General features: G+C 41.0%; 1 protein-coding gene across 4 annotated transcripts in view; it reads left to right on the top strand.

The window, feature by feature from the left end:
- LOC136862823 (metal cation symporter ZIP8) overlaps positions 1–26927 on the top strand; it is a 920308-nt gene that overhangs the window by 248236 nt on the left and 645145 nt on the right. For all 4 annotated transcript variants that reach the window (XM_067139088.2, XM_067139087.2, XM_068225787.1 and 1 more), the window contains exon 2: positions 25190–25215. In XM_067139088.2, coding sequence (XP_066995189.2) covers positions 25190–25215 — 26 coding nt within the window. The remainder of the gene's footprint in view (positions 1–25189; positions 25216–26927) is intronic.

Raw genomic sequence — 26927 nt, 5'->3', positions numbered from 1 at the left:
TCAGATCATCCGTTACATCGGTGTGAAGGTTTTTGTAAGCTAACACAAGAAGACGGTATGATTTTGTCAAAAGGAAGGGTTTATGCTTTAACTGTTTTAGGCGTCATAGTGTCAACGTGTGCAAGTCGGATAGCTGTAAGACATGCTAACGTAAACATCACACTTTGATTCACTTCGACAATGCCACACACAATCAAACTACTACAAACAATGATACCCAAGCTAGTAGAAGTACCGGTATTAGAGGTGACGAACAACGTCAGAGTAATGCTAGTTACTGCACACTGAAATTCAAACCACAGTCGGAAATAGTGCTATCCACTACAATAGTAGAAGTTGAAGTCAACAAGGGTAACATTTCACCAGTGCCGAGATCTCCTTGTCAATGGATCGCAATCACATTTCATAACAGAGTCGCTTGCAAGTAAGCTGAGGCTGCAGCGGCATAGAAACTGTATTCCAATTAGTGGTATAAATGACACTGTTATCACCGCATCTCAAAGTGTTGACGTTCGTATCATTTCTAACGTGTCCAGATTTGAAACTGTTATAACATGTTCTATACTCCCTCACATAACATTCAATATTCCAGCGAACTATATTGATTGTAAATCTTGGAACCTGCCTGAGGATATCACATTGGCGGATCATCACTTCAACAAGCCAGCGCCAGTGGATATGCTTATCGGTGCTGAGATTTTTATGCGAGAAGGATGGTGAAAAAAATGCGATGAATTACCCAGAATACTGTGTTAGGATGGATACTATCAGGTCCAATAAAGTTCCACGCTCGGACTAGTGGGAAAGCAGAAACTCCACCCACTTCATTTTTCCTCAGACAGGACGATGACCTCAACAGGAAGTGGAAAAATTCTGGTCGATAGAAGAAGTGACAACAAGAAGAATGTCCCTAACCAAGGAAGAGCAACACTACGAGGAGCATTTCACAACTCACACCAGCTGGGATACAGAGGACGTTTCATTGTGAGGTTATCTACGAAGGCAGAAAGTCTGCAACTTGGAAAATCTTACGAAATAGCGGAGGAACGATTCAGACTACTGGAACAGAGGCTTGAGAAGAGACCTGATATGCGAGCCAGTTACGTGAACTTCATGGAGGATTATGAGACCCTGGGTCATATGAAGTTGGCCCCAGATATATGCAAGGATGAAGAAGCATTCTGCTATCTCCCAAATCATGCCGTTTTGAAGGCGGAGAGTACCACGACTAAGACACGGGTTGTATTCGACGCGCCCTGCAGAATTGACAATGGCATTTCCCTCAATGACACTCTCGCGGTGGGATCTACTGTTAAACAAGATCTGCTATCAATTGTGAAAAGGTTTCGCACACATCAGATTGCGATGACTTCAGACATTACGAAAATGTACCGTCAGATCAGAGTAGACGACAATGATGTTAACTTACAGAGCATTATCTGGCGAAAACATCCATCTGAACCTCTACGCGCCTACCAACTGAAGACTTTAACGTACGGTACATCCTCAGCGTCCTTCCTAGCCACAATATGTTTGACCTAACTGGCTGAAGAAGAAGCCCACGTGTTTTCTACAGCATCTCGCGTATTGAAGCGGGACTTCTACATGGACTGTGTATTGTGTGGTAGCGATACAGTGGAAAATGCTATACAGCTGCGAGGAGAAATACAAGAGTTGCTGCAACGCGGAGTCTTCCCGCTCCGCAAGTGGACTTCATATCACTCCGCTGTACTTGAGACGATACCAACAGAACTCAGAGAATCACATTTACCTCTACGATTTGATAAGGAAGACAACATCAAAACGCTACGATTGCTGTGGCAGCCCCTTCTTGAGAAGTTCCAGTTTGAGGTCCACATTAAGGAGAACCGCGGAGGCCCTACGAAAAGAAAGTTGCTTTCAATAATAGCCTCTATATTTGATCTACTAGGGCTGATAGGACCAGTAATCGTAATGTGTAAAATGTTCATGCAGCAGTTGTGGCAAGAAAAACTAGAATGGGATGAACCACTAGCGTCTCCTCTAATTGAGGGCTGGATTAAACTCTTTACTGATCTTCTAGCACTGAATAACATTCATGTCGATAGGTTCAGTATTTGCGCGGGAAGAGTAATCCAAATACAAGTTCATGGCTTCTTAGACGCTTCTGAACGGGTCTACGCAGCGTGTGTGTATATCCGCAGTACCAATCAATACGGTGAAGTTTCAGTACATTTGGTATGTTCGAAATTCAGAGTTGCTCCTCTGAAAGAACAGTATCTACCTAGATTAGAACTGTGTGGGATCTTTGTTGGAACGTCTGGCTGATAAGACTACCAACACTCTGAATCCGAAAATCGACAACACTTTCTTGTGGACTGACTCGGCAGTAGTACTCTCGTGGCTTGCAGCTGAACCGACGAGATAGAAAACATTCTTCGCAAATCGTGTCTCGGAGATACAGCAGTTGACCGGAAGAGGCGATTAGGGTCATGTTATGTCAGAAGACAACCCGTTCGATGTTCTTTCAAGAGGAGAAGGACCACTCAGCCTACAACGTAAGGATCAATGATGACATAGACCGGCATGGTTAGTGCAAGACGCAAGTAGCTGGTCCACTAAGGATTCAAACGACTCTGCAGACGAACTTCAAGAAAGAAGGGATACGGTACAATGTTTAGTTAGTGCCACTCCATCTGAGGAAATCACGACAAGTTTCTCATCTATCCGTCGTCTACAGAGGGTCGTGGGTTATTGCAATAGATTTGTGTTCATTGCCAGAAGACACAACGTAAGAAAAACGGGACCATTATCTGCAGAAGAGCTGGCGATGGGACTTCAGATATGTATCAAACTTTGTCAACGTGTGACATTCGCAAGCGAAATAGGCGAGTTGAAGTTGAACTCATCAGTTTCACCGTAAAGTTCATTAAGAAATCTGAACCTATTCCTAGATGGGAACAAGGTATTACGAGTAGGAGGACGCTTACAAAACTCTTCGAAACCATTTGCAGAAAGGCACCAGATCATATTACCTCAGCGTCATAATATAATCCAGTTGACTGTGTTTGACGAGCATATTCGGCTGCTACATGCTGGTGCAAATCATGTAACCGCTTCACTTAGGTCCAGATATTGAGTAGTGAGCATAAAGAAAGTGGCACGGAATGTCATTCGCAAATGTGTGAAGTGTTTCAGACTACGAGCCTCAACAGCAACGCAACTCATGGAGCAGCTACCTTCTCCTCGAGTGATTCCATCGCGGCCAATCTTGAATACAGGAGTTTACTACGCTAGCCCGTTGTAAATTAAACAGGGTGCAACCAGGAGCAGGGTCGAGGTAAAATGCTATGTAGCATTGTTCTTTTGCCTTTGCACCAAAGCGATACACTTGGAATTAGGTCGTGACTTAACCACACAGGCCTTTATTGCCGCATTACGGAGATTCGCAGCCAGGAGGGGGAGGTGTACAAACCTATATGGTAACACTGCTACTAACTTTGTAGGAGCTAGAAATGAATTGTCGAAGGTGCACCAGTTGGAGCAGTGGAAGACAGAAATGATGAACAAAGCAGCCCAAGAAGGATTCACTTGGCATTTCATTCCTCCTGATTCGCCTTACTTCGGGGGACTCTGGGAAGATGGAGTGAAATCCATGAAACATCATTTGCGAAGAACTGCCGGCAATGCCTGCTTAACGTATGACGAGATGTATACACTACTTTGCCAAATAGAGGCATGTCTAAACTCACGACCGCTCGTTAGATTCTCAGACGACCTTGATGAACCCTCATACCTGACTCCTGGCCACTTTCTGATCAGAGCTCCCCTGTTATTATTCCCTGAACCTCACCTAAGTAGTGATGGTGTGCACTGTTATACTTCCTGTTGGCGCTAAATTCAGGCTCTGCAGCAGAACATTTGGAGACAGTGGTCTAATGACTACCTTAATAGCTTACAACTGCGGCAGAAATGGTTGACGAGTCAGCCTAAACTTCAGCCAGGAACTGTCGTCTTAGTTAAGGACGGTAACATTCCTCCTCTCTCTAGGCGACTTGCAACGGTCGAGGAAACTCATCCTGGGAAGGACGGACGAGTGCGTAAGGTTACAATTCGCACCAGCAATGGGATTTTAAGGTGTTCTTTACATAAGTTATGTCCGTTGCCAGCTCAAGACTGATACTTGCAAATACATTCATTGTCTCATTTTGCGTTGGTGTTAAATTCTTTGCTCTTGTATTGTAAGATTTTTTTTGCTAGGGGCTTTACGTCGCACCGACACAGATAGGTCTTATGGCGACGTAATAAGATTTTAATTATGATCAATGTCCTTTATTGTTTGTGTTTAGTGATGTTCTTTTTACAATAGGATTTGAATTGTTTCATTACTTTTCATTATTTGAACATCTATGTACATTTTTGCTAAGTTATATTGGTTGAAGTTGTGCGTGTCTCGTAATCGGCATGTGTGAAAGAACTTCATAATATGACTATTTGTTCAATTTTTTCAATTTACATTCAACTTTTCTTGTAGTTGCTAAATGTGATACATTTAGGTGTGGCGGTATGTTTGTGATTGAGCAGAGCACCACTGCAAATGGCGTTGCGCCACTTCCTGGGGTAGCTTTTCTCGGGGATGGTCGGGCACCTTCGCGTGCAATCGGGTGAGCGAGTGGGCATGGCTGCCGGACTATGGTGAATTGTGTTATGCGGACAAGTTCCGTAAATATCCAAACCATCGTGTGAGCGACAGGTTAAACAGATGTATCACGATGTGTGTGTAGTGTAATAAAACTAGTGTATGTATAATTATGTAAATACTGTACATTTCATATTAGTGTGTGTATGAACGAGCATGTGTTTCCTAGCACCACGTGTTCTCATGCTCGAAGGTGCAATGCTGCTGCCCCACGGTTGTGTATTACTTTACTCACAACATTGTACATGGAATGCAATACTGAATGAAGGAAATAATACGCCCAATTACAGTAGATGTTCAATACGCCCCCTTCTACTTTGAAGCACAGTTCACAGCGGTGTAGTGGTGATTTTGGACTCTGTTCTGGATGTGCGGTGTGTTGCGCATTACCTCTGTCTTCTACTTTCCACTTCCCCTCTCTTCCCTTGCTTCCTCTGATGCACAGCAACAGGCAGCGGCTGGCTCCCTGGTATAGCAAATACGGCAAGTTCGTCAGTTTGAATCGCGCGCCCGGAAGTAACAAAGTAGCCATATTTCCTTGAAAAGAAAAATTTTCTCCGCCAATCAGCTTGCACCATTGTTCTTAACATAACACGAAAACATCCATGATTTTTTTGTCGGTATTGTTATGATACACTCTGTATATTTAACATTTCTCAGTATCATCTTTGAAATTCATTTTGAAAAATGATGAAAACTATAACTGAAAAGTTTTCTTTATTCATATATAATCTCTACATTATTCTTGTTACCTTTAAGTTTGCAGAGATGTCTGGGCACCATTTATTTTGGAATTCTGTATTTCTAAAGGGGACAGATAAATTCCAATTTTGTAGTTGGTTAACTTTGGCGTCAGACCTCCAACTAATCTCAGGCATTTGGTGCAAAAATAAAGCATTTAACTGGACGGTACATTTAATTACAGTGCACACCATTTTCTGCAATTATTTACCATTCGTTCTGTAGAAAAGTGGAACTATGTTCTACTTACTTTTGGAATATTTCCAAGAAAACTTCGGGAAAGTACATCAAATGTTTACGCATGTCGTTGTACAATGTGATGCCATTGGACTTAACGTCACCCCTCGTATGGTTGTGATGGACTTTGAATTATCCATACATTAAGCAGTTAAATCAGTTTGACAAGAAGCATCAGTAACGGGCTACCGCTTTTATTTGGCATGAACATTGTATAGAAAAATTCAAAACATTGGTTTAGGAAGTGAATACCTTAATGAGGATTCTGAGTGTGGTAGGTGGTTGACAGTCGGCAGGCCTAAAGATGGTTTTCCGTGGTTTCCCACTTTCACACTAGGCAAATGCTGTGCCTTAATTAAGGCCACGGCCACTTCCTTCCCACTCCTAGGCATTCCCTCTTCCATCGTCGCCATAAGACCTATCTGTGTCGGTGCGATATAAAAAAATAATGAGGTACAGTCCCAGCATTTCCCTCGTGTTTCAGGGCTGCCAGCAGTGGGGTTCGAACCCACTATGTCCCGAATGCAAGATCACAACGGCGTGAACCTAACCGCACTGCCAACTCACTCGGTGAAATAAGGAACGACCAAGCCGGGAAGTTATGAAATCTATATATATAAAGTAGCTTGTCCTGACTGACTGACTGACTGACTGACTGATTCATCATCGCCGAGCCAAAACTACTGGACATAAAGAAATGAAATTTTGGAGATATATTCATATTAAGATGTAGGTGCTCGCTAAGAGAGGATTTTTGGATATTCCGTCGCTAAGGGGGTGAAAAGGGGGGTGAAATTTTAAAATGAGTGTGTCTATATCTCAAAACTTTAAAAGTTTACAGATGTGAAAATTGGTATTTAGAATCTTCTTTAAAAATAAGGAAACACGTATTTTTTTGTTTTGAGACAATCCCAATAGGAGGGGCACAAAAGGGTGAAAAAGGGGTTGAATGCCTTTAATCGGGATACCGGTACTTATATCTCAGAAACTGAAGATATTACAGACATGAAAATTGGTACTTTTGATCTCCTTTAAAAATAAAGAAACACGTATTTTTTTGTTTGGGGGAAATCCAATTAATGGGAGGGTGAAAAGGGGTTGAATTTTTAAAATGGGTGCATCTATATCTCAAAACTCTTTAATGTTTACAGATGTAAAAATTGGTACTTAGAATCTTCATTAAAAACAAAGAAACACGTATTTTTTTGTTTTCGGAAAATCCCAATAGGAGGGGTGAAAAGGGGTGAAAACGTGGTTGAATGACTTTCATGAGGATACTTACATCTCAGAAACTGAAGATATTACAGACCTGAAAATTGGTGCTTAGGATCTCCTTTAAAAATAAAGAAATGCATATTTTTTGTTTTTGGAAAATCCAATTAATGGGGGGTGTGAAAAGGGGGTGAATTTTTAAAATGAGTCTATCTATATCTCAAAACTTTTAAAGTTTAAAGATGTAAAAATTGGCATTTAGAATCTCCTTTAAAAATAAAGAAACACGTATTTTTTTGTTTTCGGAAAATCCCAATTGGAAGGGTGGAAAAGGGTGAAAAAGCGGTTGAATGCCTTTAATGAGGCTACTTATATTTCAGAACCTGAAGATATTACAGACCTGAAAATTGGTATTTGGGATTTACTTTAAAAATAAAGAAACAGGTATTTTTTTTATTTTGGAAAATCCAAATAATGGAGGGTGAAAAGGGGGGGTGAATTTTTAAAATGAGTGTGTCTACATCTTTAAACTTTAAAAGTTTACAGATGTAAAAAAATGGTATTTAGAATCTTCTTTAAAAATACAAGAACACGTATATTTTGCTTTCTTTAAATCCCAATAGGAGGGGTGTAAATGGGTGAATAATGGGATGAATGCCTTTAATGAGGATACATATATCTCAGAAACTGAAAATATTACGGAACTGAAAATTTGTATATGGGAGCTCCTTTAAAAATAAGGAAACACGTATTTTTTTGTTTTTGGAAAATCCAATTAATGGGGGTTAAACAGGAGTGACAAACTGGGGTGAATTTTTTGAAAGACTATATCTACAGAATATCTGAGAAACGTAAAATGTTATAGACGTAAAAAGTGGGTATTTGGAATCTCCTGTAAATGTAAAGAAAGATAGGTGATTTGTTTTCGGAAACTCCACGTAAGGGGAAATAAAAAGGGGTGAAATTTTAAAAAGCGAATTTCTACAGTATATCTCAAAAACTTAACATGTTACAGAAGTGAAAAATGGTATTTTTATCTCTATTAAAAATAAAGAAACGTGTATTTTCAGCTTTCGGAAATACCACTTGGGTGGAAGGGGGCGGGGGGTAAAAGTGACTGAAAATGGTGTTGAATTCTTTTAATTAGGCTACTGATATCTCAAAAATGAAGATATTACAGACGTGAAATCTGCTTTGGAATCTGATTTAAAAGTAAAGAAACACGTATTCTCGGAAAATCCAATGAAGGGGGGCTGGGGGGGGGGTGAAAGAATTGAAAAATTAATTGAATTAATTGTATGAGAATACATACATCTAATAGAAAGTAAAGTTGTTACGGACGTGAAAATTGGTATTTGAATCTCCTTAAACAAAGAAAAACGCGTTGGGGGGGGGGGGGCGGGAGTGAAAAGGAGTTGAATTCCTTTCATGAAGACACATAAATCAAAAACTGAAGAAGTTAGAGTCGTGATAATTACTATTTAGAAGATCCTTTACTATTAAGGAAACAAGTATATTTTGCCGGAAAATTCACTTACGGGGTGGGGGGGAGGGGAGTGTGAAAGGAAGTGAAAATAAAGTGAATTATTTTTATGGGGATACTTATATCTCAAAACTGAATGTAACAGATGTGAACATTGGTGTTTGGAATATCTTTTAAACATAAAGAAACACGTCTTCTATTTTTTTTTGGGGGGGGGGGTGTAAATAAACTTAACGGCGGTGGGGTGTAAAAGGAGGTGAGATCAATTGATTTTACTGTTCATAATGTACTTAAGGAGCCTCCGTTGCTCAGGCGGCAGCGCGCCGGCCTCTCGCAGCTGGGTTCCGTGGTTCAAATCCCGGTCACTCCATGTGACATTCGTGCTGGACAAAACGGAGGCGGGACAGGTTTTTCTCCGGATACTTCGATTTTCTCTCTCATCATTCATTCCAGCAACACTGTCCAATATTTCATTTCATTTGTCATTCAACGATCATTGCCCCAGAGGTGTGCTTCGGCAGCCGGCACAATTCCTATTGTCGCTGCTAGATGGGGCTTTATTCATTCCATTCCTGACCCTGTCGAATGTCTGGAAACAGGCTATATAGTTTCGATGTACTTATTCTGATCATAAACTGATCATTTTTAATCTTTCCTGGGCTGGTTTTCAACAGCCATCTTTTCCTTCGGAGAACGTTCTTAGATTACAGTAGATCCTCCTGGCATGTAAATAAAAATTTAAACACATTTGAAATAAACGATAGGAATGAGATGGACCGTCAAATTGTTCACCTCTATAATAAGGTCAACAATGCACGGAAGTATGTCATTGGTATCGCCAGAAATCCCGCACACTTGCCTACGCGCGACGATGGTGCTGGTCACATTGTAACAATGACACTGGCAGCAGATGTAATTTACCGCCAAGTAGCGATCTTGCAGCTTGCTGTGGGGTTCAGAACATCTTTTAATAATAATAATAATAATAATAATAATAATAATAATAATAATAATAATAATAATAATAATAATAATAATGTTCTGGACCGTTGTCAAATGTGCGGACCCCCCTGGAAAATGGTCCTGGACGGGTAATGACTAAGAATGCAGTCCGGCCGCGGGTTCAGTACCACCAAGGCACCTAAGACGACATCACGCCGGATCTCCTGAAGGATTTGATCCATATTAAAAACGCTTATAGGAAAAGATGGCAAAGATTTAGGGACCCAACTGACGGGGTGGAATATCTGGACCTAGCCCGGGAAGTACGAAATCGATTGCTGGAAAGAAAGATTGAAAAATGTGAGGAAACATACCGTAATCTATTAGAAAACGAGTCAGATCGCGAATTTTGGCGGATTCTCGCAGAAAACGAGTCAGATCGCGAATTTCGGCGGATTATATATCTAAAACAATTAGCATTCAATTATAAATTTCAGTATAATACCGTAGCGAAGCACGGGTATCTTGCTAGTCTTCAGATATAATGCGATTTCTGGTGAAAATGGATTGAAGTAGTAGTAGTAGTAGTAGTAGTAGCAGTAGCAGCAGCAGCAGCAGTAAGAATGTCTTTAAGTATGGTGTATAAGTCTTTAACGTAATTGAAGACATCAGCAGTGCGTGATTCTGCAATGTGGTCATTCCGCTGTATTATCTTGAATATTCTGAGTTCAGATAAGAAAGCATTATCCATCAGTTAGTTCTCTAAATACTAGACTATGTAATGATTGATATTGCAAAATGAGTATCAATCACTTATAATTCGCGTGATGCGACGTAACGAACGTTGCGTGTGCAAATAATTGTTTATCACCGGTACTTCCATAATTCAAAGTTCGAGATAATTGTGAATATTTCTGATGAACAACTTGAAGCAACACTCCGAGGAGCACCGACTGTGTACCGCAGCTCGTTTGCCGCAGGGCTTCTATGACTAGATTGTGGAGTCGAATCTCAACTCAGTTTGTCTGCATTTAAGAGGGCTTAAATGCAAGACCCGTGTATTTTATTCATAAACACGTTAAACAACATTCTCTTCCGGGGAAAATTTCTCTATTTTAGTGCTTCTTAAAATCCCACTGTCGGCAGCCCTGAAGATGGTTTTCCGTGCTTTCCCATTTTCACACCAGGCAAATGCTGGGACTGTACCTTAATTAAGACCACGGACGCTTCCTTCCAACTCCTACGTCTTTCCTATCCCATCGTCGCCATAAGACCTATATGTATCGGGGCGACGTGAAGCCACTAGCAAAAACACAACCAACCAACCAAACAAACAAGCACGTTAAACAACATTTTTTTTTGCTAGTTGCTTTACGTCGCACCGACACAGATAGGTCTTATGGCGACGATGAGACAGGGAAGGGCTAGGAGTGGGAAGGAAGCAACCGTGGCCTTAATTAAGGTACAGCTCCAGCATTTGCCTGGTGTGAAAATGGGAAACAACGGAAAACCATTTTCAGGACTGCCGACAGTGGGGTTCGAACCTACTATCCCCCGAATACCGGATACTGGCCGCACTTAAGCGACTGCAGCTATCGAGCTCGGTAACAACATCTTTTTTCGGGGAAAATTCCTCAATTTTATAGCCTCTTAAAATATATACCAATTGTTGGGGCATGGCACATAGCTTCTTTCTCTTCTTCTTTCTATTATTATCGGTATTATTGTTGCATTTATCTTATTACTACTACTCCTTCTTTCTTTCTTTCTTTCTTTCTTTCTTTCTTTCTTTCTTTCTTTCTTTCTTAATCCGTTTACCCTCCAGGGTTGGCTTTCCCAAGGACTCAGCGAGGGATCCCACCTCTACCGCCTCAAATACAGTGTCCTGGAGCGTGAGACATTGGGTCAGTGGCGACTCGTGGATGTAAAGTATGGTGAAGAGCTATAACCCGTTCAATTTCGAGCTACAGATTTAGAAACTACGTGTTGTTTTTGACTGGCGGAGGGTCCAGCACGTGACCAAAAATGTATAAGGATCGGAGCGCTGTGTAACGTCATAGCACGGCAACCATGTGGCTGCCTTTGCTCTACAATACAAAGTAGAGATGAGATCTGACCGAGAGACTAACAATTATGGAAGCGCGGCACACTTGGGAAGAGCTGGACATTTTGTCGTGTTTTCATTTACGACTCACAGCTGCTTTACTGACGCTAGAAACCGAAAAAGTTATAGTAGTAAAGGAAATGTATATTTACATTAATTGTTTTTCTTAATAATTGAACTCCCCTATTTTTTGTACATCAAGTCGATTCTCCGGTCCTTTAAAGCTGCAACCTTTTCGGTATTGTCTTCACAGAATGGTTGTTTGTTCATTAACTGCAGAAGTAGTTCTTTCTGAATAGTAATATTCCCCAAATAAGAAAGTCTCTTTTCTGAAATTGCATTTCTAAGGAATGTTTTTATACGTTTTAGACAAGAAAAGCTTCTTCCACTGACGCAGTAGATGAGATGGACAGAATAAGGGAGAACAATTTATAAGCGTCCGTAAAAATGTCTTTATCTTCGTGAAGCATTTGGAACATCTTTTCAGTAGAAACATGTCTGTAATTTTCATCGACATACAAAATAGAGAGTACGTTTCTTAAGCGATGCATCTATGGAAACAAAGATACAAAGAAATGTTGCACGGTTCCAAGAGCGCTAGAAGGAAAGCACGTGTTGTATTCTTCAAATTTTGTGTAATTGGCTAAGCAAACAAATTTAATTTTTTCACAATCCTGAAATCTCTCATCAATTTCCATCAAAACGTTATCCAAAATTTCAAAATATAAAACTCGATACATCTGAACACATTCGTCCTGAGTAAGGGTGCTATACTCTCGGGTTTGGCGCATATCTGCCATTTTGCTGGCCTTTTCAAATATAATTAGAAAATGTTCATCGGTCCTCTTGTTTCTTAGAAGATCACATATTGTTCTTTTGACTAGAAATTACCCACGGCTTCGCTCGCGTGGATTTCGTGATTTGATCAAAGTAATCGTTCGTCGACATTGTACTAAGGCATTATCTGAAAATTCCTAAAGTATAAAACTCATCCAAAAATTGAGTTTCATTTATACCAGAAATTCTATGTAAACCATGTTTGTGGTATTACCTTTTGGGGCTCAGACGACCATGCGACATAGAACTGTACATGTGAGAAACAGTCTTCTCTCAAGTCGAAAAAATAAATACACGTTTCTTTATTTTTAGAGGAGATTCCGAATACCTATTCCCACATCTGTAACATCTTCAGTTTTTGAGATATACATAAGTATCCCAATAAAACGAATTCAACCCCTTGATCGGTCCTTCCCCACCCCCACCCCTATTTAAGTGTACTTTCCGAAAACAAAAGTACATGTTTCTTAATTTTTAAAGGCGATTCCAAATACCAATTTTAACGTCTATAACATCTTCAGCTTTAAAGATAAGTATCCTCATAAAAATAATTCAAGTATTTTTCACTTCTTTTCAACCCCCCCCCCCGTCAAATGCCTCCTCCGAAAACAAAAAGTACATGTTCCTGTATTTTTAAAGGACTTTCCAGATAAAAAGCGTCTTGTCTCTGACATGTTAAGATTTTGACATATAATGTAGATATACCGGTATTCATTTAAAAATCCACTCGCTTTTCCAATTCCCTTCAGCCCCTTAACTGGATTTTCCGAAAACAAAAAAATTCGCGTTTCATTATTTTTAAAGGAGTTTCCAAATAACAGTTTTCATGTTGTACGTCTGTAACACCTTCAGTTTTTGAGATACAAGTATCCTCATGAAAAGAATTCAACACCTTTTTTTCACTCCACCCGCGCCCGTTAAGTTGATTTCCCCCCCACCACCAAAAATGCGTGTTTCTTTACTTTTAAAAGAGATTCCAAACACCAGTTTCCACGTCTGTAACCTTCAGTTTTGAGATATAAGTTTCTCTAGAAAAAGAATTCAATTTTTTACTTCCTTTCACACTCTCCACTCAAGTGAATTTTCCAAAAACAAACAGTATCCAATTCTTTAAAAGAGCTTCCAAATACCAATTATCACGACTGTAACATCTTCAGTTTTATGTATCCTCGTAAAAGGATTCATCTCCATTTTCATCTCCCCCACCTACCAAGTTGATTCCCCCCACCAAATGCGTGTTTATTTTTAAAGGAGATTCCAAATACCAGTTTTTCACGTTTGTAACATGTTTAGATTTTTTGGTATATACCAGGTGGCTCAAGAACGCCGTACTTTCTACTTACAAATGTCCCGCATGTACAAATGATGAATGGGATGTCTACCAACTCATTTTCACAGGGGCAATACTGCCAGCGGGTAGGTTACTTCAGAATATGAAGAGATAAGTACCAGCCTGTCGCTCGCAGCATGTTACTCAGCGTTACAGGTCTAATGCACCCCTTGCAATAGTAAACATCGTTTTCCACCTTATATTTCTAGGCTGGTGTATGGTACAGCCGCACCATATTTGCTGTCAGCATATCGGCAATGGATAGTGTGTTCAGCAGCGACAAATACACAGACATTATTTTAATCTGGACAACCTGGTTGGAATGCAGCCGAAGCTCCAAACAGACGTAGGCCAATGCCTTCTGCATACGTATTTCACCGAACAGTATTAGTTTTTGTTTCATACAAGCAACTCTATTATCGAGTGGAATTTCTACACGTGTATAAATTAATAAGTTATTAAATTTCTTTTTCTGCATCTTTGGCGTGTTTACAAACAGTAGCGGTGATTAGGGGTGGGGCGAGTAGGATCAGTGGCACCCTCCCCCAACTTTTTGGAGTAAACATTACATTCTTTTCCACTTTAGCCAGCTGAAACCAGGACTTATTTAAAAAAAGGCATTTGTACAAGCCTTGTTGTCTTATGTGATAATTATTTCCTTTATTTTTTAATTATTAAAATAATTATTGGTGGAAATTCGCACAAAATGCCGTTCGTCGCGGCTAACCGATTTGTATAGAGCTACGGTAGGTAGTGGAGACTTTGCATGTGCTGTGAGGAAGAGTAGTAGGGGTACATATTTTCTTGACAAGGTCGTGGGTACTGAGTAATAATTCACCCGCTTGCCGCGCGTATGCGTCAGTCTGGCAGTCTCGTTTAGTGTCTGTTAGTTTCTTAGTGTGTATTCAAATACTAAATGATGTTAATTGCATAATCATGCCGTACTTCTGTTTAATTGCACCGGGCGAGCAGGCCGTGGGGTTAGGAGCGCGCAGCTGTGAGCTTACACACGGGAGATAGTGGTTTCGAATCCTACTGTCGGCAGACCTGAAGATGGTTTTCCGTTGTTTACCATTTTCACACCAGGCAAGTGCTAGGCCTGTACCTTAATTAAGGCCACGGCCTCTTCCTTTCCACGCGTAGCCCTTTCCTGTCTCATCGTCGCCATCACAGAGACGAACGAACAGAAATACTACCAGCTAGAAAATACACAATATATAAAACAAGAGGATTAAAACTGGACAAATATTAAAACAGAACAAGATACCAAAAGTAAAAATATTATCGACCATAATAATGTGGTGTAGTGGTTAGTGTGATTAGCTGCCACCCCCGGAGGCCCGGTTTTGATTCCCGGTTCTGCCACGAAACTTGAAACGTGTACGAGGACTGGAAGAGGGTCCACTCAGCCTCCGGAGGTCAACTGAGTAGAGGAGGATTCGATTCCCACCTCAGCCATCCTCGATGTGGTTTTCCGTGGTTTCCCACTTCTCCTCCAGGCAAGTACCGGGATGGTACCTAATTTAAGTCAACGGCCGCTTCCTTCCCTCCTCATTTCCCATCCCTTCCAATCTTCCAATCCCCCCTTATGGCTCCTGTTCATTATAGCAAGTGAGCCCGCCTGGGCGAGGTAGTTGCCCTCCTCCCCAGTTGTATCCTAGATCCAAAGCCTGATGCTCCAGGACACTGCACTTGAGGCGGTAGAAGTGGGAACTCGCGCTGAGTCCGAGCGAAGAACCAACCCTGGAGGGTAATGGTATTAAGAAAGAAAGAAAGAAAGAAAGAAAGAAAGAAAGAAAGGAAAAGAAATAATTTTAGTCGCTAACTCTATACCTGTGGCATACTTTTGATTCCGAACTTTGTGTTGAGTACATGCTTAGTTACCAAACCTCATATTTACTTCCCCATACAGACATGATACTTAAAAGCCTAGTAATGTTCTGTATATTATTTTCAACTCATATTTTCCCAACTTTTAACTGTTTATTTACTGGCAAATGATCGATTTACTGAGCGAGTTGGCCGTGTGGTTAGGATCGCGCAGCTGTGAAGAAAAGTTAGGAAGAAAAGAAATATCAACTAAGATACAATTGATAACTAAGGAGATACTAGATATGATTGACGAACGACAAAAGTACAAGAATGAAAAAAATTAGCAGGGTAGAAAAGAGTACAGGCGATTAAAGAATGACGCAGATAGAATGTGAAGGACAGGCGAGGAAGAATGGCTGAAGAAGAAGTGCAGGGATGTTGAAGGTTGTATGGTCGTAGGAAAGGAACATGCTACATACAGGAAAATCAGGGAAACCTTTGGAGAAAGGAAAACTAGTGAACTGACACTAAGGATACGATGAAGACCCAGTGCAGTGGATTTGGTCAAAACTAGCGAAAAGAAAACTGCTAGGAACTGGACTCGGGCCTCTTACAGATAAAAAACATATATGAGACGCAAAGAAATAAAAAACCATAACGGTGATAAGGGTATGAACATTAATTTATTATCAAAAGAAAATAGTATAAGTAAAACAAGGGGGCCAAAAATCAAATGGGTAATGTAAATAATATGTGGCCCGTGATTAAAATACACCAGACTCAATGGTAAAAGTACTTTCACAAACGCTTACCTTCTTAAAGGACGTGAAGCAAAGTTTAGCACAAAGATATGGCATCTATATAAATTAGCTGAAGCATGTGAATTTAGACGGTACAAAACATTTCTTAATAGCACGTCAGGTCAAGGCAGTCATAAGATTAGAGAGTAATAGCCTCACATCATAACGTACTCTCATTCGATTCCACCGTCAAGGCATCAAGACTCTCAACAATAAAAATCACATCCCCCGAGAATACAATAACATTAAGTAAAAGGAGCATAAAATGGAGAAGAGGGAAGGGTACACCGAGCTCTTAAAATTCAACCAGAGAGAAAAAGGAAAAGGGGCGGTTACCATGGTTTCACGCAACACAACAAGAAAATATGGAAAGACAACCCTCAAGGAATAAAACATATTAAACTAGAAAATAAGTAAGGAAAGCCAATGATGGCGATATGAAACCATCAATAAACAGGTAAATTAAGCACAAAAGGTATCACGAATCAAACGTCGGAACCACCCACGCTCACACAGAGACCAAGAGGTTAGGTTGTCGCAAATAAAGGGACGCATAAGAGCGTCGACGTACAGTACATAATAAATAAACAACCGCTCTCGAGCTCAGACAGTATGAACCAGAAAGTGGTCCATCAAAAGAGTCGGAGTGTCTCCAACACCAAAACACACAGAAGCAGGCAAATCGCGTAGTTAGCTTGAATTCATACCAGATCAATGAAATGGATATGAATTATACAGAACACGCAATAAAATAATACGACATGAGCTCAAGCGGAATGTTAATGAAGCGACATGGGTAAAAGGTCTCGGAAGCACACAGCAAACAATCTCATACACACATGAATCCGTGTTACCTTCTATTCACAAAATAAACATAGCGGATCAATAAAAGAAAATCAAGGTTAACACACGAATAAATCAGAAAAACACGTAATGAGGGAAGCCTTTCTAACCCAACTAAAAGAAGATTAAAGAAAAATAAATACCTCGATTATATAAGCAAACAGCATACTCAAAAGTTTGAGATGTGTACAAAGACATCTTGAATTTCTTAAAATATATTTTATAAGCCATAAGGGCGACTTGAAAATCGAATCCTTCCATCTTCTCAAGTCGAAAGATCTCAAAAAAAGTCCATCAGAAAGATAATCCAGCAAGACGGGGCAAAAAGAAATGCTTTGACCTATCCTATCGTATAAGACGCCATCTGTCGGAATAGAGAAGGATTACATAGTGCTAACGACATATGATGGGAAAGAGTAATAGTTCATAGATACTAGAGTTCGCTAGGAACGTGAAGACATCAGAAAAAGTAAACGTACCATAAAATGATATGGTGCGGTTGACTAGGTGTATGAAAATTAAGAACTCGGATGGAAAACCACTTCTAGGGAAAGAAGGCAAGGCAGAAAGTTTGCAAGAACATATCCAAAAATAGTATCAAGTTAAGGAATTCGATGATATGGTTCTGGAACAAGAAGAGGCCTTTGTTGATAAAATGGGAAACCCAGTATCGAGGTCAGAATTTGACAGAGCTTTGAGCGACCTAAATAGGAACAAGGCACCTGGAATTGATGACATACCCTCAGAATTACTGACGGCCTTAGGGGAAACCAGCATGGTGTGGTTATTCCAATTAAGTGTGTAAGATATGTGTTACTGAAGGTGTCATCCGATTTTAGGTAGAATGTTGTTTTATCCATTCCCAAGCAAGCAGGTGCTGACAAGTGTGAAAACTGCATCATTAATTTAGTGCCTCACGCCTGGAAAATCTTAACAATTATTATTTATAGAAGAATTGAAATTCAAGTCGAAACTGAGTTAGGAGGAGATAAATTTGGCTTCAGAACAAACGTAGGAATACGGGAAGCAATCCTGACATTACGTCTGATCGTAGAGGATCGAATTAAGAAGGACAAACCCACGTACACAACTTTCGTAGATCTTGAAATGGTATTCGGTTATGTTGACTGGAGAGTCTGAAGGTGGTCGGAATCAGATACCGAGAAAGGAGGATTACCTATAATCTGAACAAAAAACCAGTCTACAGTGATACGATTCGAGATCTTTGAAAAAGAAGCAGCAATCCAGAAAGGAGTGAGGCAAGGCTGCAGTTTGTCCCCCCCCCCTCCCTTTCAATATTTATTTACAACAGGTGGTAAAGGAAATCAAAGAGGAATTTTGAAAGGGAATCACAATCCAAGGAGAGGAAATCAAAACCCTGAGATTGGCCGATGATATAGGGCCTAGTTATTTGATCTGAGTGTGCTTAAGATCTGGGGAAATTGCTGAATGATAAGAACAGAGTCTTGGGGAAGGAGTACAGGATGAAAATAAAACAAGTTCAAAACAAAAGTAATGGAGTGTAGTGTAACGAAGTCAAGTGATGCCGGAAATATGACATTAGGGAATGAATTCTTAAAGGCAGTAGAATAATACTTTTACTGGGGTAGTAAAATAACGAACAATAGCATAAGTAAGGACATAAAAGGCAGATTAGCACAAGCAAGGAAGGCCTTTCTTAAGAAAAGAAATTTGCTCACTTCGAATATTGAAAGATGTTTTCGAAGACTTTCATCTGGAGCGTGGCATTGTATGGAAGTGAAACATGGACGATAACTAGCTCAGGAAGAAATAGAATAGAAGCTTTTGAAATGTGGTATTACAGAAGAATGCTGAAGGTGAGATGGGTAGATCGAATCACGAATAAAGGGATGTTGAATAAAATTGGTGAGAGGAGGTCGAATTGGCGAAATTTGATTAGAGAACAGATAGAATGTTAGAACAAACCTTAAGACACCCAGTCTTTTTCAGTTGGTTTTTGAGGGAAGTGTAGGCCGGAAGATCGGTATAGGTAGACTAAGGCACGAATATGACAAGTTGATTAGAGCAGATGTGGAATGTAGTAGTTACGTAGAAATGAAAAAATGTTAGCAAATATAGTGTGGCATGGGCAGCTGCATCATACTAGTTTTATTTTCTTACGTCTTGCTTTACGCCGCATAGGCACAGATATGTGTTATGGCGACGATGGTATTGAAAAGGCCTAGGAGTCGGAAGGAAGCGGCCGTGGCCTTAATTAAGGTACAGCTGCAGCATTTGTCTGGTGTGAAAATGGAAAAGCATGGAAAACCATCTTCAGGGCTGGCGACAGTAGGGGTTGAACCTACTATCTACCGGACGCTAGGTCACAGCTACACTCCCCTAACCGCACGACCAACTCGCCCGGTCAAATCAAACCAGTCTATGAATTGATGACTTAATCAACAACACGACGTAGCATCCTACAATTCGGAGACTTATCGCAAGTCCCGCTAATAGGAACTAATGGGATCGGGGCCTGTTCGGATTGGCAAATTTTCGGATTATCAGAATTTTCTCCCGAAGTCCAGCACTGCACCGCAGCTACGAACATCGGCGTGTAATAACTAAACAGGAATAACGGAAAAGGGAAATAATTATTGACTGATGAATGTAGACCGTTGTGTTTTATTCATTTCTATTAAACTATGAAACCCGATTAATTTTGTATCATTATTTTCAATTTCTACCCCAAAATTCGAGGGCGAATCAAAAAGTAAGTTACACTTCCAAGTTATGGCCGTATATGAAACCATCTACACATAGGCAACACGGCTATGACAACATACAATGTAAGTTCACTTTTCCACATAGTCCCCAAGAGACTGTAAACATTTCTCGGAACGGCCAACCAACTTTTCGATTCCGGATACAGTTGCTTTCACCTCTTAATCGTTTCGGAATCGTCGTCCACCGCGATCCTTTTTCAGCTTACCGAACACATGATAATCGCATGGCGCTAAGTCTGGACTGTCTGGAAGATGTTGTCGTACCTCCCACTTGAATCGCTGCAGCAGTTCGGACAATTGGCGGGCCGTGTGAGGTGTTGCGTTATCGTGCAACAAAATCACACTGACGCTCAATTTTCCCCACCGATTTTCTTTAATTGCCTTACGCAACCAGTTCCACGTTTGACAATACGAAGCTGAGTTGATTGTCGTGCCTTTAGGCATAAATTCCACGTGCATCACACCCTCCACGTCAAAGAACACTGTTTCAGTTTCATTTCCTGCTGAAGGTTGGACCTTGGCCTTTTTCCGTGGTGGTGATGTGGTGTGCACCTATACCATAGAGGTTCTGTTTGTTTCGGGGATGAAGTGGTGGACCCACATTTCGTCCCCTGTGATGATTCGCCGCAGAAACTCGTCGCACTCCACAGTATACTGTTGGGAAAATGCCAGTGACGATTGGAAACGTTGTCACTTGTAAACATCGGTGAGCAGACGTCGGAACCATCCTTGAAACAGTTTACGAAATCGAAGGTGTTGGTGAACAGTGGAGAACACACTGCCATACGAAATGTTTTGCTTGCTGGCAATTTCCTGCAGTGTTATACGCCTATTCTCTCTGATGATCCCATCCACAACGGTCAACATTTGCAACGGTATTGGACGTTGTGGGCTTGCCTTCACGATATTCGTCCATGAGATCCGTGCGTCCGGCGTCAAATTGCTTACACCACTTTGCAATACTTGGGCGAGAGATTTCACGCTCACCATATACAGCAGTGATTTCACGACGAATGTCCGTGCAATTGAGCAGTTTAGCTCATAGAAACCTGATCGTTGCACACATCTCCAGTTTAGAGTGAACATCCAGTTGACTCGCCATTGAACCTAACCCGCTCTGCACACACAACACGACGGGATACTTCATCAAACTTCCTATTGGACTCGTCAGCAGTTACTGAAAGATGCTCCGCATTGGCCACGTTCACCACTCACAGCGTACTCTCACGGTGAGCTAGAGTAACTTACTTTTTGATTCGCCTTCGTACTATTGTAACACAGACAACAATATTACTTGATATTAATGCCATACGTGAATAGTAATAATATAAATGATTACTGTTCAGAAATGCATTTTTTTCATTCCGTTAAAACTTCGGTACTTTAAACATTTTAGTTCGGATTAACCGAGTATTTGATTATCGGGGGTCGGCTTAGCGGGACTTCCTTGCAGTTTAAAACCCTGTAACACAGACTGCAATATTATTTTATTTTCAGACATGAATACTAAGGGCCGATTGCAGAAACAATGACTAGTCTTAATCCTTGGACAACGTCTACCTAAGCAACGTTTAAGTCAATCACGATCTTCTATTGCATAAACAATGTTCAGCCGGCGTTTAGCTAGACGTCGTTTAAAGTTTCAATATTGGTTTAAAAATGGAAATAGAAGTATCTTCGATGCAAATGTTTGCATGTTGCAACCAATGAGATTAGTCGGTGCGTGTGCCAAACGGTAGTCAGCTGTTATTTTCCTGCACTTTACTCAAATATGGCTAAGCATGAGCATGACTTGCCCACAGATAAGGATATCGCTTTCGGTGGATATTGAATCTCAATATATTATCAACACTAAAGCGACACTCCACCGTACGAGGAAGTGTAGCTATGATTATAGTTTTCTTACGGTCAGTGTAATTTAAATAGCTTCTGGGAAGGGAAGAGGAAACTATATTATTGTATAACCGGTTGAGATGTACGGGCCAGAGGTGGACTAAACTGCTATTTGCGTGAAACAGTTCCAACTGTTCCTCCTTTGAACTCGAAACAGTTTCGAAATAACTGTTTCGAATAGTAGTTTTGCTTCTCCTTCCAAATAGCGACATGGCACGATTGTTGCAGTGTTGTTGCACACTGCTATTGATAAGTGATTCTGTGAGTTTGGGTTACAGCTTGCGTTTTATTAAGGGAAACATTGCATGTTCCCATTCAGCTTGTTATTGTACGATACTTGTTAAATATATTTAAAATAGTGACTTACAGACTACTAAATTAAACAGTACAGTTTCAGGAGCAGTGGTCGTAATAAGGTGTGTTGTGAAACAGGTACATTCCGAAACGGTTTTAATACCCGGCCACGCTCAGCGACCAGTAGTTATAGCGATTAGCGAGGTAGCAACATAACAGTTTCAGAAGCAATGGTCTTAACAGGCTGTTTTGTGAAATAGCTACATTCCGAAACGGTTCGATACCGAAGCAGTTTCAAAATAGCTGTGTCACTTTTTCTGTCCCATCTCTAATATACTGTAGATGTAGCTTGTATTCTAGAGATAATACGTTCGAAACGCATCATCGGCAGCTCTGAAGAATGTTTTCCGTAGTTTCCACATTTTTACATCAGACAAATACTGGTGTTGTTATTATGGCCAAAGCTCTTACTTCCCAGTCATTGTCCTTTCCTATCTCATAGTTTCCAAAAATTACCTCAGTTAACGCGACGATTATCCGAAAAACCTCACACACACACACACACACACACACACACACACACACACACACACACACACACACACACACACACACACACACACACACACACACACACACACACACACACACACACACACACACACACACACACACACACACACACACACACACAACATACTTCTTAGTGTTACTATTACGCGTGCTTACTTGTCATTAAGTGTAATAACTGAAACCCTCCCGGATGATGTATCTGACGATCGGGACAAGTTGTTCTGATATGGATGCAGTCGAAGTGTCCTATAATTCCAGGGAAATGCCGAGATCGATAACTGCAGTCGCTTAAGTATGGCCAGTATTCAGTAATCGGGAGATAGTGGGTTCGAGCCCCACTATCGGCAAACCTGAAGATGGTTTTCCATGGTTTCCCATTTTCACACCAGGCAAATGCCGGGGCTGTACCTTAATTAAGGCCACGGTCGCTTCCTTCCACTTCCTAGGCCTTTCCTATCCCATCGTCGCCGTAAGACATATCTGTGTCGGTGCGACGTAAAGCAAATAGTAAAAAAAAAAAAAAAAAAAAAAAAAATCCAGGTAAATTATCCAAAGTATAATAAAATTTATCGGTTGTCAAGAATTGTAGTCAAGTTGGCAGTTACCGGACTGTCCCTTGAATCATATGTTCCATGGTGCATAACCTCTAATTGTGATTCACTCCTAAAATTTGAGTTTAAACAGTTTTCGCGGCATTATTTAAATATGGCCCGTTCAACATCGGTTTTGAGACTGTGACTAAGCGATAAATAACGTCTTTGCAATGCGGCAGCCATACTCGGACGTAGCTTAACCGCAAACATAGTATAAATACCATTTCTACAAGCGGCCCTAAAAATTAAAATAATTACCGTTCAGAAATGCATTTTTCCATTTCATTAAAACTTCGGTATTTTAAACATTTTAGTTCGAATTAACCGATTTACTGGATTATCGGGAATCAGCTTAGCGGGAATCTGCTCCCGATGAACAACCGCCTTCAAAGAAATCTCTGTGGGCAATTGCACTTTTGTCAGTGTTGGTAAAGATTCTGGAGCACTGGTGGAAGCTATCGTTTACAACCACCCACAATGCTTCGTCTTATGCTGTTTTTGCTTCATATGCTAAAGAAAAATGATATCCCTTCATGTGCTTTTTATCTTTGTAGGAAGGTAAAATGCTCACGGTTTCATTTGGGTAAATAGATAGGATGTTGAAGGATAAAAGTTCCACATTTGGCGAGAAATTCATAGACAAGTAGGGACCGAAGCGCAGGTGAGGTATTGTTGTGGAGAAGGTACACGCATGCACAGCAATAGTGTCCCAATATAAACAATGTTTGGCGCATCGACGCCCCGCCCCCCCCCTTCTCGCTTAACACACAGCTGCAGGTAGACAGCCCGCTAAAAGACTGTCGTGAATGAAATGGGCACAGTAGCAGATGTACAGCAATGCACACACTGCGACTTTAGCACTGCCCATTCACTCCCTTCCCCTCCTTTCTGGTACTGGAGTGGTCTTCAACACTACCCCTCCAGTACTGTAGTGGAACAGTGTTGATTGTTTATGTTGGGACATCATTTCTGTGCATGCGTGTATTGCGCATTTCACCACATCACAGGCCACCCACAACCAATGGTTTTTCGTAAGCGACGTAAACTATCCAGATGTACTGTAGCTCGTCGCCTCATGATATTGAATCTGAACGAACAGTTCCCTGTGAATATAGAAAAAACAACAGGTTGCTTGTTCCATTGCTGTGATCTTGCAAGATGTTCTTCGGTCACGATGAAAACGGTAATATAAAAGTTGAATAATCACACTGTGATACGCTTTCCCAAACGCTAACTAAATTTAATATTTGCCCACTGGTATTCAAAATCCACGTTTTCTCCTGTCCTGTCTAAACCCGCCTAGCTATAGGAGTGCGCCGTCCCTGATATTTTGCCTCGACACCAGAGTAGAAAACACAACTATCCTTATGCGTGTGCCGTCCCTGATCTGTAGACTCTACATCGCAGAGTAAACACAACCAGCTTTATGCGTGCGTCATTTCTGATCTTTGTACACTACATCGCAATATAAAAACAACTAGCTTTATGCGTGCGTCGTCCGTGATCCTCATACTCTACACTGTACAGCAAACACAACTAGCTTTATGATGAGTCATTCCTGGTCTTCATACTCCGCATCGCAGAGTAAACACAACTAGCTTTATGCGTACGTCGTCCGTGATCGTTATGCTCAACATCGAAGAGTAAAAACAATTACCTTAATGTGTGTGTCCTCCCCGATCTTTACACACTACGTCGCAGTATAAACACAACTAGCTGCATGTGTGCGTCATCCCTGATCTTTATACTCTACATCGCAGAGTAAACACAACTACCTTTTTGCGTGCGTCATCCTTGATCTTTATACTCTGCATCGAAGTACAAACACAACTAGCTTTAGGTGTGCGTCGTCCATGATCTTTAGACTCTACATCGCAGCCTACAGTTATAGGTGTGTGCCGTCGCTGATCTTTAGATTCTAAATTGCAGCACAAACCCTAATTGAACTCTAGTTAGTATTTCTATATATAGAAGTCTATATTTCTTTATTTTTAATTGTTTAGTTCTTCATAAGCTCACTGTTCATCAAATGCTTCCGCTCTCTAATGCGTTCTCGTTTTTTCATTTCAGGCTGCTCTCTTGTCCTTCCACTGTTGGTAAGTTTGCCATTCGTCACGCATATTACAGCGTATTCAAACTTAAAATGATTTTTAAAATATAATACAGTATATATACAGTTATATACAGTATGCCTGAAATAAAGTGTATCGAAATCTGTCAGTTGAATTACTACAATAAATCAACTATATTATGGCAGTGGTTACCAGCAGGCCTAGTTTGCACCCACGCCCCGTCTACGATTCTGTATTTTTCAAAAATGACAACACTGAATCATTTAAGACCCAAACACGCAGTAGAGGCCTCCTGTAGAGTACACCCAACCTGTCTGACAATGAGTAGTGCTCTTACTGTTAACAAATGCCTGCGATTTCTCCTCTCTGTTATTGAATTTGATTTTGTGTAATACAATTTCGAACTCCATTATTGGTACGGTAATGAAACAGGTCTTCATGGACATATTGTATGCTACCTAGCCGAGGCAGTTAAAATGTTCCCCGAGCACCCGGAAGCATGTGGGTTCGATTCCCTTCAGTAGAACGAAAACCATAGAAGCGAGAACTTCTCTTCTGAAGAGAGACATGTCCCAAGGTTCTACTCAGCCTACACCGGAAACGAGTACGGTACCTTGTTAATTCCTGGGAATAAAATCAGCCGCGCAGTCCCACCTCCTCAAGGGGCTTTCGTTAACTGTATGGTTATGTACATACTATACTACAACCCCGCGCTGTATGGGAAGCGTGCCTGCCTTTTACCACGAGGCCCTGGATACGATTCTCTGTTTGTCCAAGTAATTTAATCTTCGAATATCAATCAATCAATCAATCAATCAATCAATCAATCAATCAATCAATCAATCAATCAATCAATCAATCAATCAATCCCGATCTGCATTTAGAGCAGTCGCCCAGGTGGTAGATTCCTATCTGTTGTTTTCCTAACCTTTTCTTAAATGATTTTGAAGACATTGGAAATTTATTGAACATCTCCCTTGGTAAGCTATTTCAATCCCTAACTCCCCTTCCACAAAACGAATATTTGCCCAAATTTGTCCTCTCAAAAATTCCAGCTTTATCTTCATATTATGATTTTTCCTACTTTTAAAGACACCACTCAAATTATTCGTTTAATGATGTCATTCCCCGCCTCTGTGGTGTAGTGGTTAGCGTGATTAGCTGCCACCCCCGGAGGCCCGGGTTCGATTCCCGGCTCTGCCACGAAATTTGAAAAGTGGTACGAGGGCTGGAACGGGGTCCACTCAGCCTCGGGAGGTCAACTGAGTAGAGGTGGGTTCGATTCCCACCTCAGCCATCCTGGAAGTGGTTTTCCGTGGTTTCCCACTTCTCCTCCAGGCGAATGGCGGGATGGTACCTAACTTAAGGCCTCTTCCTTGCCTATCCCTTCCAATCTTCCCATCCCTCCACAAGGCCCCTGTTCAGCATAGCAGGTGAGGCCGCCTGGGCGAGGTACTGGTCATACTCCCCAGTTGTATCCCCCGACCAAGAGTCTGAAGCTCCAGGACACTGCTCTTGAGGCGGTAGAGGTGGGATCCCTCGCTAAGTCCGAGGGAAAAACCGAACCTGGAGGGTAAACAGATGATGATGATGATGATGATGTCATTCCACGCAACCTCTCCGCTGACAGCTCGGAACATACCAATTAGTCGAGCAGCTTGTCTCCTTTCTCCCAAGTCTTTCCAGCCCAAATTTTGCAACATTTTTGTAACGCTACTCTTTTGTCAGAAATCACC

The sequence above is a fragment of the Anabrus simplex genome, chromosome 2 (assembly GCF_040414725.1).
Source record: "Anabrus simplex isolate iqAnaSimp1 chromosome 2, ASM4041472v1, whole genome shotgun sequence".
Taxonomy (NCBI): Eukaryota; Metazoa; Arthropoda; class Insecta; order Orthoptera; family Tettigoniidae; genus Anabrus; species Anabrus simplex.
The sequence above is the reverse complement of the archived record's forward strand: the minus strand, read 5'-3'. Positions and strand labels throughout refer to the sequence as shown.